General features: G+C 36.9%; 1 protein-coding gene across 1 annotated transcript in view; it reads left to right on the plus strand.

Annotated features, from left to right (window-relative positions):
• LOC149283205 (MAM domain-containing glycosylphosphatidylinositol anchor protein 2-like) overlaps positions 1-19,597 on the plus strand; it is a gene marked incomplete at its 5' end in the record, with an annotated part of 95,735 nt that overhangs the window by 53,672 nt on the left and 22,466 nt on the right. Inside the window, 2 exons of the mRNA XM_089497847.1 lie at positions 1,466-1,759; positions 14,903-15,172. Coding sequence (XP_089353973.1) covers positions 1,466-1,759; positions 14,903-15,172 — 564 coding nt within the window. The remainder of the gene's footprint in view (positions 1-1,465; positions 1,760-14,902; positions 15,173-19,597) is intronic.

Raw genomic sequence — 19,597 nt, forward strand, 5'->3', positions numbered from 1 at the left:
CTTAGCCGAATCCTTGCTGTTTGCTGATAACATCGCAGAAGGGACACTAACAGAGGACATTTTATTTCGCTCTTTTTTGCTGGTTTTACATTATAACAATAGTTGTAAGGGAATCATGAATTTTTGATCAGCTCTCACCAACAGACAGTTTTATGGACATTTTCTACGCTCTATTTAGCTGTTATTCTATTAAACGATCAGAAAACACCAGAAGAAAGCAGACGTGTAAAAGAAAACCTAAAATATAACTAACAAAAAAATGTTTTAATGGACCGTATATCTCCTAGGCGGCAGATTAACTTCTAGTTCTAAGATATCCTAACATTTATTACAGCAGGAAACACGTTTATTGGTTGGAACCTCTTTACATAAAAGTAGAAGATTATGTATAATTAATTATACTTGTCATCAAAATAAAAATATTCATTAATCAATTGAACATAAAAGTCATAGAAACATTGACAACAGATAAGACCCATTGGGTCCATCTAGTCTGTTGTTTTCCCAATGTTTTATATATATATATATATATATATATATATATTTAATTTTTTTTTAATTATTATTTTTTATTATTATTATTATTTTTTTTAAATATTATATTTATATATATATATTTTATATATATATATATATATATATATATAAATATTATATATATATATATATCATAATAAATCTCTTAAAGTAATATAAAAATGCACTAATTCCATCATTCATGTTCAATTAAAACATCATTAGCTTTTCTTTAAAAAGTAACAATATGGTCGTGGGTGACCCCTGACATGTCATACATCATCCTTGTAATTTATTTTTTCCTACTGGTTTGATGATTATGCTATTTTTTTCCTATCCTGCGTCTCCGTGTATGATAATCCTTAAGCAGCAGCAGCACCTGCTGGAAGAATAATGATGGAGCACTACGTAGAGTGGTAGCCATATTACTGTACATAGTGCTGATGAGATAGACGGAAATTCCTCGGCGCAGGACCATCTGCTTGTACTTCAGTCAATGACATTCTCTTTTGTTTGCTGGAATTTGCTAAAGGCATTATTCTTATAATAAACCCATTGTTTTTTTTCTCACGCCACAGCCTGACTTATCTTTTTGCTTTTTTGATTTCCGTGCTGTGGCATGTCTTGCATCATTAATGCTTCCACTTACAAATGATCATTTGATGAGTATTGCCTAGAAAACACACATGATGAGGCCATCTAGAACGAGGTAGAAGCCATCACTCTGGAATATCATAGTCAATATTGGGTATGTTCCTCAATGAGATTCTTCAATTATTAAGTTATCAATAGTTCATAACATAGATTCTATTGTATTCACTTATGGTGGAAACCAAACTGTTCCAGTGATAGTCCTTATGAAAATGTTTAATGAAGATGATATGGAAATATGTTTCAGCTCTCTTGATAATATAATTTGTTGTTAATATTAGGTTCTATTTTATTTCAGTTCCACCAAACCTTACCGTTCCTAAAGGGAAATCTCCAATGGTTGCCCGGGAAGGAGACACCATAGAGTTACAATGCCAAGTTTCTGGCAAACCCAAGCCAATAATCATGTGGTCGAGAGCCGATAAAGAAGTTCCAATGCCTGACGGATCGATGCAAATGGAAAGTTATGATGGGATATTGAGAATTGTGAATGTGTCTCGAGAAATGACAGGAACGTACAGATGTCAAACGAGTCAATACAATGGATTTAATGTTAAGCCAAGAGAGGCGCTCGTTCAGCTGATTGTGCAATGTGAGTACGAAGGGTCGCGGCCCTTATGTTTTTTATTGCATTTCCAATGTTGTAAAATACATTTGTCTTCTTGTAACCTTTTTGGACGAAGAAAAGATTGATGTCTTAAAATAAATATTGGTTCGCGGCTGATTTTATGGAGCAATGTCTTAAAATCATATGTCAATGGTTAATTATTAAAGAAATGTTGATTATTGAAAGATAACATGAATAAAATAAACCTTTATCCTCTAAAAGAACATTTTGTGGAATGTTTTGATAAACATGGGATCATTTCTATAGCCCCAAAAGTAGATATGTTTTTAGACCTTTAAAATAACCTTTTTCAGGGTTATTTTAAGTCTTGGTGACCACAATTGACATGAAGCAACAGCATTTTCTTATTTTTTCTTTGTTTCTTTTCAGTACCAATCACCAATTTATTCCAGTTGGCAATGGAACATTTTATCTTATGAATGCTAAAATTCACCCTACCATATATTAGTTTTTGAGATATTTTTTTATATAATATATATAGCAAAATAGGAAATGATGTGTTTTTAAATCATTGAATCAATCCTTATCCATAGTAGCGTTCCATAAGTCTCTCTAAGAATTGTGCCTTCTCCTTAAAAATATGTGCTTCTTGCAGTTGTCTTTTATCATAAAATGAATGCATGGGAAAAAAAAATCTTCATACTATATGGAAAATGTTTTATTCATATCTCTGATTCTCTCAACACAGAGAATAAGAAGTCTTTTAGGGGAAGGTTAGCTCATGATTTCTTGTTTTTGTGAAACAGCTATTAATGATCCTTAAATGTAGGCTCACACTGGCCATCTAGCAAACAGGGTAACTTAATACCCAGTGGGCCGGTACCAGATAGCACTAGTCGCTTACATTACTGCTGTTTGTAGTTGCTATGTGTATCCAGCAGGTGGCCTCGTGTACATCATTTATCGGCTGCTGGCCTTAAAGTGCCAGGGAGAATTTTATCTTCAGACTGACCCTGCTTAAACATGGTATAGCCTACAAATAAATATGAAATAAGATTATACAGTTTTTTCTCTGGCTTTAGTAGTAAAGGAGTGCACACGCACTCCCAGGATACTTCCCAATTTTACATGAATTACAGATTAACACAAGACGATTCAATAGTATTAATTAAAAGCCAGCCGCGGCTAGATGATTGTAGTCTAAGAACAGGAGTAATACCAATACTTAACCAGCCTCTACTTACTATCTACATACTATCTGTACGTATACAAATAAAGTATTTGTAATTAAAGCAATATGTAACATTGACTATATATATATATATATATATATATATATATATATGTAGTTTGTTTTCTAAAGAAAACCAAGCCGTATACGCAGGATCCATTGTGATTTCAGCCCACTGGCGTTTATCTTGTTAGAAACCTTGCCACGTTTGAGCTATAATCAAAACCCATGCTGATGTACTGGAATTGTTTTTACAGACTCTGTGATACGTTGTAATGTTGTTTCTCGGTTGTTTTTGTGTTCGCAGCTCCTTGTAGGCTTTGTGCGATGTTGAAGTGTTAAGTTACACAAAGCACACAAAAAGCTACTCTTCTATACGTAACAAAACGCGTTATGTGATTGATATAAGCTTCAAGCATATTTGCTTTCGGAGCAGTGATGCTAGCAGACATTATAAGGTTAATAAACCGAGAGGTAGACCTACATAGTGAAGTCGTCATTTTTTGACCCTCATTCCTTTCTTAAGGATAAGATCAAAAGGTTACCGTCTGTAGGCGAAAAGAGTATGAAATAAAGTCTATGGGGTCTATTTACAAGTGAGAATGGCTTATTATTCATTATGAATGGCTACCACTGGCTAGTTTCTCCAGTAAAAAACGCTGAGCTAGCCCTGCATAATGTATAACTTAATGGACACACATGATATAAGCACCATGGATGCCTACTTTTAGATGGCTCTAAATGGCAACACAACACAGTGTTGGTCTAAGAGCGGGGGACGGCACCAAAAGGGTGACCTCTAGGTCAACAGGAATAAAAATCTATTGATAGTGATAATACCAGAAAAAAAATGCTTGTTTCTAGTGCTATATAAAACAATGCTATATTATGATTTTAATATTTCTACATATATGGGAAACCTCGGAGCAGGTTTCCCACTTCCTCCACCAGCATTCAAAAGGGTTAAATCGCTGTGTTTACGGTACCTGCGTCGTAGCCAATTAGCAACAAGAGAATAGATTAACAAAAAGAAGCAACGTGCGTAAAAAGTATATGCTACATCAGCAACCTCATCCGCAGAACAAATTTAGATAAAATGTAAAGTGTCTTTTTTTTTCCGGTCCGAATGGATTTATAATGAGCCAATATTTTCCCTTGTACCTTGAGGAGTCATTAAAGAGTACATGGTTATCCGGGGTTATATAAAGCATATCTTTAGCATCTGCTCAAATTCTATAACCAAATGACTCATTAGCAATTGTAATGCAATATTTTTGAGATACTGCCGTGTATTTTATTTAGGCTAGCGGTTTCTGAATACTGCAGAGTGTGTAGTAACTACAGCATTCTAATCGTACCTGCTACAATCTGTGTATCAACAGCCATATATTCCATAAACCTTTTTTGTCGTTTATAAGATTTAAAATATATTTTAATAAAATTAGAAAATTTCTCTTGATAGTTTTTTACATTGTTAAAATTTTTACTTTTTTATACTTTTACTATATAAGTCATACAGGCAGTGACGTATATTTCTTTTGGCCGCTGGTCTCGGACTAACCCTCCAGACACCCCTTCCATGCTGCCATCTTTCTTTTGTATGTTGGGATTTGATGTCATATCCCAGCGTTTCACTTTTAAGGATGCATGGAACCGTCCCATTTATTAGTGGCAGCTACAGGCAGCCTGATCACCCAATTAGTTGGTTGCCCCCCATTTAGACCTGCCACCCCAAGCCCAGTTGGTTTAGGCCAAAACACGCTACTTCAGACATATTAACCAAAGTATTGAAATTACCGTTCCCTATCTTGCACTTGGTAAATACAGTGATGGATCAAGCCTTTCCTGCAGCAGAAGCTAATTGGGGTTGGAACTTCATAATGTAGAGTCAAGGAGCTGAAACGCAGCTCTCCTTCAAGCTCTCCTTCAAACTCTCCTGCCGACTCACCCTTTAGTGTATAGTCCTTCTATGTTACCTCTAAAAACTTCCACCTTTCCTCAGAAATACCTCTGAGATGAAGTTTTTTTAGCCCCGATCTCTCCTTGAACCATCTACTTGTTTACACAAATAATATACTGCGTTTTCACCTTATTTACACGGTTTAGAACTGAACATTTAGCTTTACATGACATGCATTTGAAAAGGTAAATCAGTTGTACAAAAACATATGCATTGTATACATTGTACTAAACAGAAAAAAGGGACGAGAAGTAAATGTGCCGGGGGCTTGATGGAAAACAAAATAGTGTCCTTGGTTGCCATAGTACCATCTCCTAAAGTCCGTATGCAGCATTCCATATCGAGTTAGAAATACATAATGCCATTCAACAGAAGGGTGGTGTGTTATTCTACAGGAAAGCGAAATACAACAATGCGGTAATAGCGGGTTGGCAATTCATAACTGATCGTATTGTAGTATATTATAAGTATTTATCAAGTGGCTGCTGCATACCCATCACAAAGCTATACTAAATGTCACTTAATAGATGGCAAATGGGTACCAGTCGGCAAGAGATCCATATATTCTTCTCTAATAAAAAGTCCTTAGCGCCGTGCCTAAATGCAGCCGAAAGCCATATTTCATGTGCCAACTTGGTATTCGGACAAAATTGATCCTTTTTCTCTTTTAAAATGCACCCTCAGGACAAAGAGAGTCGTTGATGCTGTGACAAATTAGGTGAAATCCCAAGAATAGCAATATGACTTTATTGATTTTTTTTAAGCTAGGTATCGTCTGAGAACACAACACGTCTTGCAACTGTTACTTAATGCCCCAATTCCTAAACCGTACACGGTAATAACATGAGGGAGAATGAAGAGTTAATGAAGCTATCAGAGAAAAAAATTATATCGAGCTGGTTTTTTATTTCGTCTCAAAGACCGGTGGCAGCCTGTGGCAGAGTCTGCATTATCTAATCAATTTTTTATTCAGAAATTCTCTTCCTTCCCCCTCCAAAGAGTTTATTCAAAACATTATGATTTTTTTTTTTAACGTAAATCCAAAGCCTTGAAAATGGAATGTAACGGGTTTGAAATATTAATGTAGATGTTTTATTTACTCAATTTTACTTATTTACAGCGTGACATTTCACTTCTACATATTTTTCTCTTGTTGGATTAAATATTCATGAGAAAAGAAAAATATTTATCCCTTTGCCATGTTTTTTAGGGTTAAAGTTTCCATGTTTGAATCAGAAATTCGTTGTTTTCAGTTTAATTTCTAACCCCAAAAAATAATAATTTAACTTAGAAACAGTCATCTACATATAAGTGAAGAAATGTAAACTACAGGCAAAAGGTAAAGGTAACTTTAAACATTTTCATATATCACCAATAAAACTCTGTTGGAACTGAAAAATATGATATCATTTATTTTTTCATTTTAATGAATTGTGCTTATAACAGGCGTTCATATTAAATCACTAAAGTCATAAATGTGCCGCAATGCATATTTTTGTCTCTGCATTTCTTCTGTATTTTGGGTCTATGTACTAAAACGGTGTATGGTCAGTTGAGTTAAGAGTCAATGTTAATTGTGGAATAATCATGCAGAAGTTAGGATGATTGTATTAATTTTATACGCATAAAGTAGTTTTGTAATAGATATAGATTGCTTAATTTATTCTGTAAGGTTTATTTAGTGTATAGATCTATAAAGTGACTCGAATGACTCCACATGCCCTCGCCTGCAAACACATTGCATCCTCCATTGACTTGAAAGGAATTAAAAGAAAAGGCACTGGATTATATATATATATATATATATATATATATACATATATATATATATACATTGGTTCAATTGAGCATGCCCCCCTGAGTGTAGTATTATCTATAATAGAGGACCAAGCAGGCACAGTATTCATTATAGGCATTGAATGGGCTTCATACCTCGTAAAAGATTTAATGTTACTTTAACTTACTCATCGCAATCAGCAGATGATGTTGGCTGATGCCGTTATGCCCTGAGGGTATTTCTATAATATATAAGCCCTCATCATGCCACTAGGCATGGAACATAGGGTGAGAAAAAAGGCATTGGATGAGTTTATATTATACTACTATACTATACTTACCTTACCATACACATACCCCTCTTTTGGGGGGAGGCAGAAAGGAGCCTGGGATGTGGGATGTGAGCCTGGCTTCAGCCCTGTGGATGGATTTCATTGACGGTAATTGGGTTAACAGAATGTAAAGTGGGTGGAAGTCGCTAAACATCAGTAATAATCATCGAGTGTATCTGTGTTTTCATTAGCGATGACAGATCTTGGTGAGGTCTGCATATGATGGAAATGGAGAACGCGGATCTAATTATGACACCAAAGCATCCACTATGTGAAGATGAGGATATTGTACGGCAGATAATGATGATGAAGTACTTCTCGGTAATAGATACTGGAGAGGGAAAATGTGTTTCATACAAGTCAATTTATCAGAAAGTCTTTGATTTCATTGGTGGATTATTTTTTCATATATGATGCTTCCCCATCCTTCACATCTTTCTATTTCACATTTTATCCTGTCACTTTTACTTAACGCACATCCGTGTTATATACTTAACTCAATATACTGATAGTATTCTCAAAAACATTCATAGTACAGCGACTTTTTGTGGTATTTATGTTGCTTGTCAAGATATGCTCATTAATAATTGGATCATTAACTGAACCTTTTGCCGTGTACCCAAACAAAAAATGCCATATTAATATTGCGCCCACCATTGATAAACCATCAATTCAACCAAATTTGTTTATTTTTACCCTTTCTATTTTACCATTTGTCACTCTTTCAGTTCTTATTTCCTATACTTCCTTTCCCATAATCATCCCTGGTTGCTTTTTATATCTCCAAGTCTTCCTGCTGGTTAGTTGGGATGAATTCTGGGGGCAACGGGTTAGTTTTGGCTGTGGAAGCCCCCTGTGGGATGAGCAGTAGTGAACACTGTCTTGATGAGTACCTGTAAGTAATAACAGCCAAGTATCTAAGTAAAATATTGTCTGAAGCTATAAATTTGCCACAAACTCTTCAAGCCTCACTTAAAATTCACGCCATGATTTTCGCTCAGACCGTAGACACTTTCACATAACTCTTTTCCTTTTTGTCAATATCAACTGATATTTAAGTGATTAAGTTCAGTCAAGGCATATCAGCGTATCATTAATCAACAGCGTGTATGTCTCACAAATTATCAGGAACAATCCATTTGAGCTATTTATATGTCTCGGCTCTTTTTTTTTCCCCCCCAGCAAGTCTGGCTTGCATTTTAATTTTGATATCATATCGTCTAGTGTCGCGCCATTAACATATCGAAAATTAACCCATTACTATATGAGATACTGCAATACATATCTAGGTGTTTTTTTAGAACTGTCAGTGTCTGGTTAGAATGAGTGTGTGTGTAAAGGAATGAAAATTGTTGTAATATTCACAACATTTACCTTCCACCCTTGGGCTTGTTTGGGATTTCAACCCAAGACTTCTAATCACCCTACGCATGTACGCGCAACCCATCCATACACCAAACATCCAGTAGGTGAATATTATGCAGTGTATAACATATATTATAACCCGTTAGCTGGGATACCCCATGCTGATATATTGGTTTGGTGGAAAATTTAGAACAGTTCGCTTAATTCTTCACTACTGGAAGGTTGCTCCAAATTTAGACCCAAGGAGTCACCCAGCTGTGTCTTGATAAACAAATCCATAAAAAATCTGAAACACACGCAGACAAAACTTAATTAAGCCAATGAAAAATAGTCTCTCCGATTTCCTTATTTTAAAGAATGCAGCTAAAACGTGCCAAATTCTATTTGTTTATCTGTTACTGGAAAGCAAATATTATTCAGTTTTATTGCATGTTAGAAAGGTGAAAAAATTAAACATATTTTTGACAACATTGCCAAACAAACTCTGAATAATTATGATATTTATTTACAATGAACTATGAAATAAAAACAGCCGTTTGGTAAAACACAGGCAATTACTTGACGATTGAATGTCTCCAGAGGTGACTTGTGTAAAGGTTATACAATGTATTACATTTTCCAATATAATACAGATGAAGTTTACATTAATTTAGTGGCTTTATTTGTTGAAAACATAAAATAGCATTAATAGTGACAACTTAATAAGTTACAATTTGGTAATCCATTTGTTTGCGTTCTCGCTCTGTTATCTGACTCCCAATCTACTAGACAAACACCCCGACTCCTTCTCATACTGCCTGTGGGAAACAATAGAATGACTCGGTCTTAATCACCAGACTTGTGCATTCGTCTTTGGGCGAACATGAAAACTAACACGAAGAGTGCGTTTTCGTGTTCGTTCCGAAGACACGCCGAAGAGAAGACGGCGGAGGTAAAACGTAGGCGAAGACGAAGACACACACCACGAAGATCTTCGTGATTGTCTTCGTCTTCGTCTACCATTCTTCCCCCCCTTCTAACTTACCTTGTCTTCACGGCATCGCGGCAGTTCCCGGAAGTGGAAATCTGCAGGTTCGACATCACGGGTTACAGGGCAGTGCGAATGAGCCTATTGGTCACCTGCAGGGACCTCCTCTGGCATCAACCTGCACCCTGCAGGTGACCAATAGGCTCACTCGCACGGTCTTTGTAAGTTAACCCCTGACAGCGAACCTATGGATTTCCAGTGGCATCTGCAGGGTAAGTTGCTGCATTGGGGTTTTAAAACCCCAATGCTGCAACTTACCTGGCACATTCCACTGGTCTCCCTCCCTGTTCAATTAGTTAAATGTCCGTACGAGCGACTTTATTGGTCGCTCGTACAGACATTTAACCTGGCACAGACTAACTAATTGAACAGGGAGGGAGACCAGTGGGATGTGCCGGGTAAGTTGCAGCATTGAGGTTTTAAAACCCCAATGCTGCAACTTACCCTGTAGATGCCACTGGTCTCCCTTCCTGTTCAATTAGTTAAATGTCCGTACGAGCGACTTTATTGGTCGCTCGTACGGACATTTAACACGGCACAGACTAACTAATTGAACAGGGAGGGAGACCAGTGGGATGTGCCGGGTAAGTTGCAGCATTGGGGTTTTAAAACCCCAATGCTGCAACTTACCCTGCAGATGCCACTGGTCTTTAACTAATTGAACAGGGAGGGAGACCAGTGGCATCTGCAGGGTAAGTTGCAGCATTGGCGTTTTAAAACCCCAATGCTGCAACTTACCCGGCACATCCCACTGGTCTCCCTGTTCTATCAGTTAAATGTCCGTACGAACGACTTTATTGGTTGCTCGTACGGACATTTAACTGATAGAACAGGGAGACCAGTGGGATGTGCCGGGTAAGTTACAGCACCAGGAGCCTAAAAGTCTGTACGAGCGACCAACAGAGCTGCAACTTACCCGGCAGATCCCACTGGTCTCCCTGTTCTATCAGTTAATAAATGCTAGAACAGGGAGACCAGTGGGATCTGCCGGACAAGTTACGGCACCAGGAGTTTAGCAGTCTGTATGAGCGACCCTATTGGTCGCCAGCCCCCTGCTGACGACCAATAGAGTTGCTCATACGGACATTTAAACTCCTGGCGCCAGAGCGGCTTTAACCCCGTAATAATCCCTTAACCGGGGAAAACAAGGAAAAAACGAACACGAAGAATGTCCACGAATATTCGCCCGAAGAGAAGACAGGACCAGACGAATATTCGCGGAATACAACGTTTTTTTCCCCCCGAAGACGAGCACGAAGACGAACACGAAGAGCCCCCTGGTGCCCAAGTCTATTAATCACCCAGCTGGACACTTTGACTAATAACAGTCTATAGAGAAACAGACCCCATTAGCCTTGCCATAAAGCATGAACTCAGTGTGGTGAATGAGCCTGGAAAGTCACCCAAAACATCACATTCATCAAAGAAGAACTATTGTTAGTACAGAGTTTCCTTTGAAATCTAATGAACCTTTTTCTATAACGCAGAAGAGATGTTTCTCTATTTTTGAACACTTACAGAATTTCCCTGAAATATATTTATCGAGAGGTTAAATAAAAAATCTTCGCTGAGAGACGTAAAATATAATGCTCACAAGGGAGATTTGAAGACATAATGACAGCGACAAAGACCTCTGAACCATTACTACGGTCTATTTTTCTTGTCAATGTCAGAATGGTCTGCTAAACATTGCTTTAGTATACCATTATTCTACCTTCAATTGTGTGTTTCCGCTGACAAGAAATATATTATGTGCACTATATATATATATATATATATATATCGAATTGAATTAGATTGCAAGCTTTTGAGACTAGTTGGGTCTCTTCTTCAGGTATAAAAGAAAGCTAGGTAGTCTCAAAAATGTGCTAATGCGACTCATTCAGTAGTTTCTCTGATTTTACTGTTATGATGTCATATCTTGCCGCTCTGCCTTTTAGGCATGCAACGCATCTGGTTGTAACTTGCCATTGAGCAGCAAGGCACCGGAGGGCCTGAGCACCACCAATATGGAGATCCACCACTAGCTTTGGGGTAAAGGGGCTACCGCCCCATGGACCTGTCGACCTAGAAGGTCTAGGCCAGAATACACTGCTGGCTCTATACATATATTGAAATGGAGATTATATTTTCTTTGCAAAGCTTGACATCAGATCTATCCATACAATAAATGCTAAGTTTATATTATAGACATACATTCAACTTATTAATTAGTTTCTATATAAAGAAGGTGCATCGTCCTAAACCATGAATGCACCATGATGCAGACCAGTCGTTAACGATATAATCATGCAGACCCTAAGAACAGCATCTTAAAGTGGATGCCCCCATAGTATACACATTAGGTGGGCTTTCATTTATTTTAATGGGTCTCTTGCACTTGAAGACAAAGAGCCTTTTTGGCCACAAAAAAAAAAACTATATGACAAAACATATCACTTAAATATTAGTCCATAAAAAGCATTCACTACCCACTTAATGCTTTAACACGTGTTGAAAACCAACACATACATACATATGTTTTATATATACCCATACTTATTAACGAATAAGCTCACTCATGATTTCAATATTAAGTTATTTAACTTAGCGAGAAGCGAACATTTCTTTAAAAAGTGTTATTACTGTGTTACCTTAAATACTCTAGTACAGTATAATTACCGAACGAACAAAATCCAATCTACTTTGAACAAACAAATCAAAGAAAAGTGCAAATAATGTAGCAATCACCTGCCTACCACTTAGCGCCTGTCAATTGATGTAAAAATATAAAAACATAGCTTGTAGCTATTAGGCTACAATCATCGGTAGCTGCGTTTTAAGTAAGAAACTCGTATTTTGAGCACTTTCCAAAAAATACTTTGTGTGGTCTGTATTCTTTGACTTGATTTGATCAAGATTGTGAATTAAATTTCATTGAAAAAAAAAATCTATTCCTTTCATCCAACGAATAAATGATGGTTTCCCCATTACCTTCTGGGTTCCATTATGCTGATAATTTAATCCGCAGTTGCTTCTGTCGCTTGGAATTAAGTTGATTGAGTCTAAATAGAAACTTTTCAAGTTAAATTAAATCAATAATCATAAATAAATGGAAGGGTTAGTTCAGTGGGGATTTAATTTTTGGAAATTACCCTCATTTCTCTTTTTCATAATTATATTCCTACTGTTTGTCTGAATCTCCTTGGCTTTATGAAACAGGTTGGATGGTGACGGTATGTAGGAAAGTCATGTCGACTCTAGCCTCTAGGGTCTGACTGTAACTTGCTTCCAATGAAAGGATCACAATGTGTAAAATTGGATCTTCTTAGAGGTTTCTTAAAGTTCCCATGCAGGTCCCAGACCTGCCCTAGCCTGGTTTAATTGAAGAGTGATGGGTCTGCCATGGTGTAGTCAAAACAGATGCTGGAAAGCCATCGTAATTTAAGATCAAATTGCTCAAAGCTTTGGACTTTAACCCAAAATGGCTGACCAGTTCAGGATTTGGGCCCCATTAAGAAGTGTATGAGAGCAAAAAAGATTTGTAGAGTTCAATAGAATGTCATGCTTAGAGTTCAATAGAACCTTGTGCTGGATCTTTCAAAGTTCATGTTTTTTCTTTGACAATGGAATGTAGCATATTTTACTACATAATTACTTTATCTCCTGGCTTGGAGACCATCATGCAATCTTTGGGTGACACTTGACTTTCCCAAAACATGAATTTCTTACAAAGCCTTTTTTGTATTTGAAGATCTTCTCAGAGTATAAAAATGTACTGTTGTTTCCCATAATGTCTACGACAAATACATATTAGTTTCATGACTGATTTAAGTGTAGAACTTTGCATACTAATTTTATAAAGCAAGCAAAAACATCATGTTTCATGAGTCTTTAGTTAATATGAAATGAATGGCACCTGAACTTAATAATTTCTCATTTACCTTGTTTTGGACCAACATGGGAAAAAATATTAAAATGAGATAACCTTTTGGGACCTCGTCTTCATATCCAACTCTTTTTATAAGTGACTCCACTTTGGGCTACATCAATAATCCAGCTACATTTCTCAGCAATATTTATAAATTATTGATGTACCAATTGTGTTTCACCGAGAAACATGTAGATACGGTGTAATTTATATACTTTCCCTATAAATAAAATGTCCTTATTGACTAATCATCCAATTCCTTTGTCCAAACTATGATTACATTACATTTAATTAACAGAACGCCGGGAGATTCCGTATCACCGATACATAGACCACATATACTTTTTTATCTTCCATTCAAACATTGTAATTTCCCAGACACATTAACCTAGATTTGAACTTATCCATTGACTTTTTGCCTGAGAAAAAAGATAAAGGAAGTTATTTTAAAAACTGTGAATTGTGCTTTTACTCTTCTTAGAGGAGAGCACAATGCCAGGCAGAGATTAATGACCCGCAAAGTCTAAGCTTTATAAATTAATGTTTCTTATTACAAGCGTGGCGCTGAGACAAAGACAAGTCATCGGCTGGGACTCTACCACCCAATAATTAATTTGGGAAGTTTAGTTTGAAAAGTGTTTTAAATATCCTTCAAAACTCAATGCTTTCTGTCTGGTTTGCGTTAATAAATCTTTTAAATGTTTCGGATTCCATTGCCATGGATAAAATTGTAATATATTGTGGCCGAAGGAGTGTTGCTATACTATGTAATATTATTTTCATTCACCGAAAAATATAAAATAAAAATATAAAAAAACATAATTTTATTAAAAGTGAAAAATAATACAATACAGCAGATCTATATAAATATTTGAATGCTTTTAAAAAAACCCTTAAGGACAATGGGCGGTCCCTAAACCCATTGAAAACAATGCATTTTGAGCCCGTACATGTACGGGCTTTGTCATTAAGGGGTTAAACTATGCGAGTAAATAACAAAAATGACTTGGATGTTCTCCTTCAGAAGTTGTAGAAATTATAGTTAATAATTTGCTAATTTAATGATTTATACTGAACTCCATTCCTGCATATATGAAGGGGGCATCTATTTTAACATTTAACCCCTTAAGGACAATGGACGGTCCCTAAACCCATTGAAAACAATGCATTTTGAGCCCGTACATGTACAGGCTTTGTCATTAAGGGGTTAATGTAGGTTGTTTACAAAGATCAAATGTGTTGCAAATCCTAACTGGAGTTTTATTGCTTAGAACATTCCATTGAGTACTATAGTGAAATTTATAATTTTTATATTTTTGTTTTATATGGTGAAAATACCAAAAGGGGAGATATTAATGTCTCTGACACCGCCAGTAAAGAAGAATTAATATTAAAGCACTTTATGAGTATTTTAATATGCATTCTTTAAAAAAAAAAACAGGCAATTACCTAAGATAGAAGCTGCAGCTACAGAGCTGCAACTCCCCTCCTCCGGTCCGACGATTTTTGCTATGAAATGAATGGCACCTGAACTTAATCATTTCTCATTTTCTTATTATTTTACAGATCCGCCTACAGTAGAACCAACATTTCAGGAGATAAGGCTAGGATTGAACAACAGCATCACCATGAATTGCAGAGTGCTGCGTGCGTACCCCACTCGAGTCCTTATGTACGAATGGAGATTTGGGAACAGATTACTGGAAAAAGGACAGTTTGACTCGCAAGACTTTACAGAATTAACAGTTATGATTCGTGCCAAGGACCAATATGGAACTTACAACTGTAGTATCATTAACGAAGCCGGAGCTGGTAGATGCAGTTTCCTGGTAACAGGTAAGTGTTAACACAGAAATATCTTCGGCGACACGTTTACAGGCTTGCATTTCAATTAACAGGATTTATTTTTAATCTGTGTACTTTGTGATGTTATACGAAGACAAATATCAGACTAGACTCAATGTAAGACAATACTCACCGTAATAAACACCTAATTCTTTATGTAAAACAAGTCGGTGGAAATGAAGGGAGGATGCAGCTTATGACTTTCAGATGATATAGTTTGTTTTTAAATTCCAAATCGAACCATGAAGACCAACATTTACAATAATATTAATATGTATTTTAATTGATGTGATGTGATACCCCCATTTAGGATGGAATGAGTTCTGTTCGCCCCCTAAATCTATCCCTGACAACAGTCCGAATCTGAAGGTGTCTCTAGCAGCATGTCCCGTCCATGGCTGACGTCTCTGGATGCGTAAAATAAAAAATTGGGCATCCACGAAAGAAGTGCGGTGACTCCACAGGAAAACATCTTGTGATCGAACCTGGGAACTTTTGGGGTCGGCTACCTGGAGGCTACCCCTGCGAGACGCGGCCAGGACTACCTGCTGACGTGAGTCAGCACTCCTGCTGACGTCGCTGGTGGTCACGCTGATGTCGGTGGGCGTTCCCATTGACATAGTTGGGCGTTCCCATTGACATAGTTGGGCGTTCCCATGGACATCAGTGAGCACCCCGCCCTGACGTAAGTGGGAGTTCCCGCTGAAGTCTCGGTGAAAACCTCCATTTAAAGGGGAAATGGGTGGGGAGTGGGCCATAGTAGGACACCGCAACTTGGATGATTCAGATGTCCACCCGGAGAAACCCGGAGAGTTCCCAGGTATGCTTGTGATGTACCCGTATAACATGGGACGGTGGGACAAGACACGCCATGTATTGTATGGCCAACCATAAACACTAAAGATCTTTGGTGTACACAAACCCATTAGGGCCATCGCCTGACTCCAGCTTCCAAATGCCTTTTTTTCTTGTAGCAGTATACTTATTACTGAATTATGTAAATTGAGATTAAATTACTGAAACCTCTAAATATACTCAATTAGCAGATTTTTTTTATTATTATTTTAATACAGAACCATTAAAAAAATGTAAGCCACAGTTGTTTGCACATGCAATAAAATCCAAATGAGGGAATACGGTGATTGATGATATTGTCAGTCTTAGAAAATGGGAATTTGTTGGATCACTATTAAATGATACTTTACGATATAATATTTGCAGCCATTCATTTCAGTAATTTACAGTCTATCAAGATGAGAGAACATCTAGGAGGAGGTTTAGGATGATAAGCAATAAATTCTGAGCAATTAAATTGATGTTACATGTGGATAACGATAGAAACGGTACAAATTGAGAAGGTCTCTAAAGAAAATTATTTGCATTGTGCTGTAAATTTTAAGTTTTTGGTTAGTTTAATAAATATCTAGAGATATTTCAATTGAGAACTTTGAATTGGTTAAAAAAAAAGATCCTTTGTTTTGGTATAACCAGAAGGGAAAACGAACGCCAATATTAAAACTGGCAATATACTGGCAGAAATCCTGGTATATTAGGAGTGTTGGAGGGCTATTTACACGCTAAAAAAAAAAAATTATAAAAACTAAAACTTAAATTGTAGGTAGGTCATAAGATGGCTAAATCTTTACAAATTTGTGAAAATGTTGCAAAAAATATTGAATATGGTTGCGAATGGTGTCTCATCAGATGGCACTTTTAATTTAGTGTGAACATCTGATGACATCATTGTGGCCATCTACTGGAAATGTGAGGCCGCGCAGTACTGTTTTCTGCTTGCTTTGTGTGCAGCCAAACATATCCAGCCGCTAGCTGCAAGCTGCAGCACCCGATCTGCCACTGGGCGGCCCTGGTACTTAAAATCCGGTGGCCATCTTATGATGTCATTGTGGCCATCAGCCAGATATGTGAGGCCACAGACTGCTGGTTTCTGCTTGTGTTTTTTGCGGACAGGTGTATCCAGCCGCTAGCTGCACGCTGCAGCCCCCAATCTCAGGACGGTTGAGTACAAGGTGATGTTGGCCAGGGGCCGTCAGGCATTTGCCCCACGTGCTAGGTGGCCAGTGTGCAACTTCATTAAGAAGCATGGAGCATTTCTTTATTTCTTGCTCCCATCTAGGCCGGTATCGATGTGGACACACCTTTTGATGAGGTCTACATGGACACCAGCATTGGCATTTCCACTCACCGAAATACTTCATACTCATTATAAGCTTCGCCCCTAATTTTAAGAGTTAAAATCAGGGTGAAAATGTTCCTACAGTCAATATAGTATGGCAAGTAAGTCAAAACATCTACGTTTCAATCTGTACCGTACTTGTAAGAAGTGTAGAATTTCACGCTTTCCATTTAATCGCATTATCATCAATTTAATTTGCTGAAGAAGTCTTGATTGGATTTTCATTGTTTAGAAGAACACTGTGAAATAATGTCCTCTAATCACAAGTTGCATCACACGGTATGATGCAATGTCTGACCCTTTGATGAAAATGAAGCCTGAAAGAGGAATTGTTTGTTTCACGAGCAGCAAACGCTGTACATATTTTAATAGATTTAATTTTTTTTTACATCAAAATGACTTAAACTTCCAGACGTCATCTGGCACAAAGTAACTAAGAAAACAAAATCCGGTGACCTTGAGCAAATAACTTTATCTGTGTAATCCTTGTCACTTTAGGAAAGTCAGTTTACAAAAGCAAAACAATTAGCTGTAGGCCAATGAAGATTTGAAAGGTTCCAAAGTATGCTATATTAAAATGCATTTAAATACAGAATAAAAAGATATAAATAGAGTCTAAATAGAAACAGAGAAACCTTGAATTTCAGGCCCATTCGGCCCCCGTCTAGTCTAGCAGTTTTTCCTTGTATAGACTCAAACCTTAATCGGTCCCTGATCTCGTCTTAGATTCAGAATCCATATGAATAAAAAAATAAAATAATAATAATAATAATAAAATAATAATAATAAAATAAATATAAATATATATATATATCTACATACATGATATAAACCAGCTTTGTTTGTATACTATGGGGATCTGCATGATTATTCCTCCCCGTTAAATTATTTCCAGAGACATTGATTTACAGATAAAAACAGCAAACGTTTCAAGAAATGAATTCAGTCATGATGAAATGCTGGTTTCCTTACAATTTCAAACAACAGCACATAAAGTGTTTTCTTGAATAATTAGATGTCTTGATTGTTGAATTATTGGTTATTCTGGGCCAACTTGGCTCTTCCTGGATGAAAAAGGCCATATTTTTCATCGTATTTCAACTCACCTATAGTTCACTATAGTTTACTCTTTAGCGAATAACCACCCAAAGGTCGTCTTCCATTATGAATGAGTTTGCTAAGTTTTGGGGAACATATGCCGGAAATTTTTTTTTCTTATGATTGGTTTTACCCATTGCTTGGGTCAACACGAGACGTCAGTTTTTAAAATGCCCTTCATGTACAAAAAAAACCTTAAGGAGATGGGTTATGAAGATGTATAGTGAGCAGCAGAGCGCAGAACCGTAATTCCTACTTGTAAGAGTTTCCTTTAGGGACTATATTTAAAGGAGGTCTCCGCCGAGTGACAAGACAGCAGAGAGGATTCCTAAACTCTGCCTTTAGCGTTACGACTTTGCTGCTGATCAAATCGTATATATTTTAGACTCCTTGTCAGGAGTCACACTAATGCCGTATTGCCACAGCGCATTGCTACAGGAATTGTAATTTATCAAATAAGGATATTCTCAAAAGAACATATTTCCTCTTTGATCTTGTATTTAATTCAGATTTTCAGGGTAACGAAAGGTTGAGGAAAGCTAAAAATATACTCTTATTATTTACGGTAAAATTGTTCAGTAACCGAGGAAAGACATTTTATGATAGTTCCTGGCGGTTCAAATTCAATCTTAGTTATTTTAAATCGCTTAGGGATCTGGGTTTCCCTTCCATGCAAAAGTGAATAAATATTAATTTGCAAGTTAGTTGCTAAACAGATAAAAAAGTAACATTAGCATTAACTCCAAAATTAACCAATTGTTTCTCTTCGAGAGTCCATACTTACCAACATTTTAGCAGCTTCTCTCAGGATACCCAACAGATATGACATCATAGACAGGTCATCCCACTTAATATGGACTGTGAAATCCCATAGCGTTGATAGCCATAACATGGGATGTCCTGTCTCTCCCATTGTGTCTGATTTCAGCAATGTACATCTGCTAGCACGCCCAACAATTGGGATATTGTTGGGACATCAATCCAATTGTCATGCAACATGGTTCCGTTGGCAAATATAAGAGGAATAAACCCACGAGCCTCCATGAGAACCTTTAATTTGTATCTGTAATTCCTTATCTAGCCTTAAATCACCTACAAGTTGATGTAACCAGGTCTTCATCCAG

Source organism: Sceloporus occidentalis, unplaced genomic scaffold (genome assembly GCF_023333645.1).
Source record: "Sceloporus occidentalis isolate IW3139 unplaced genomic scaffold, rSceOcc1.0.p SCAF_109, whole genome shotgun sequence".
NCBI classification, from domain to species: domain Eukaryota; kingdom Metazoa; phylum Chordata; class Lepidosauria; order Squamata; family Phrynosomatidae; genus Sceloporus; species Sceloporus occidentalis.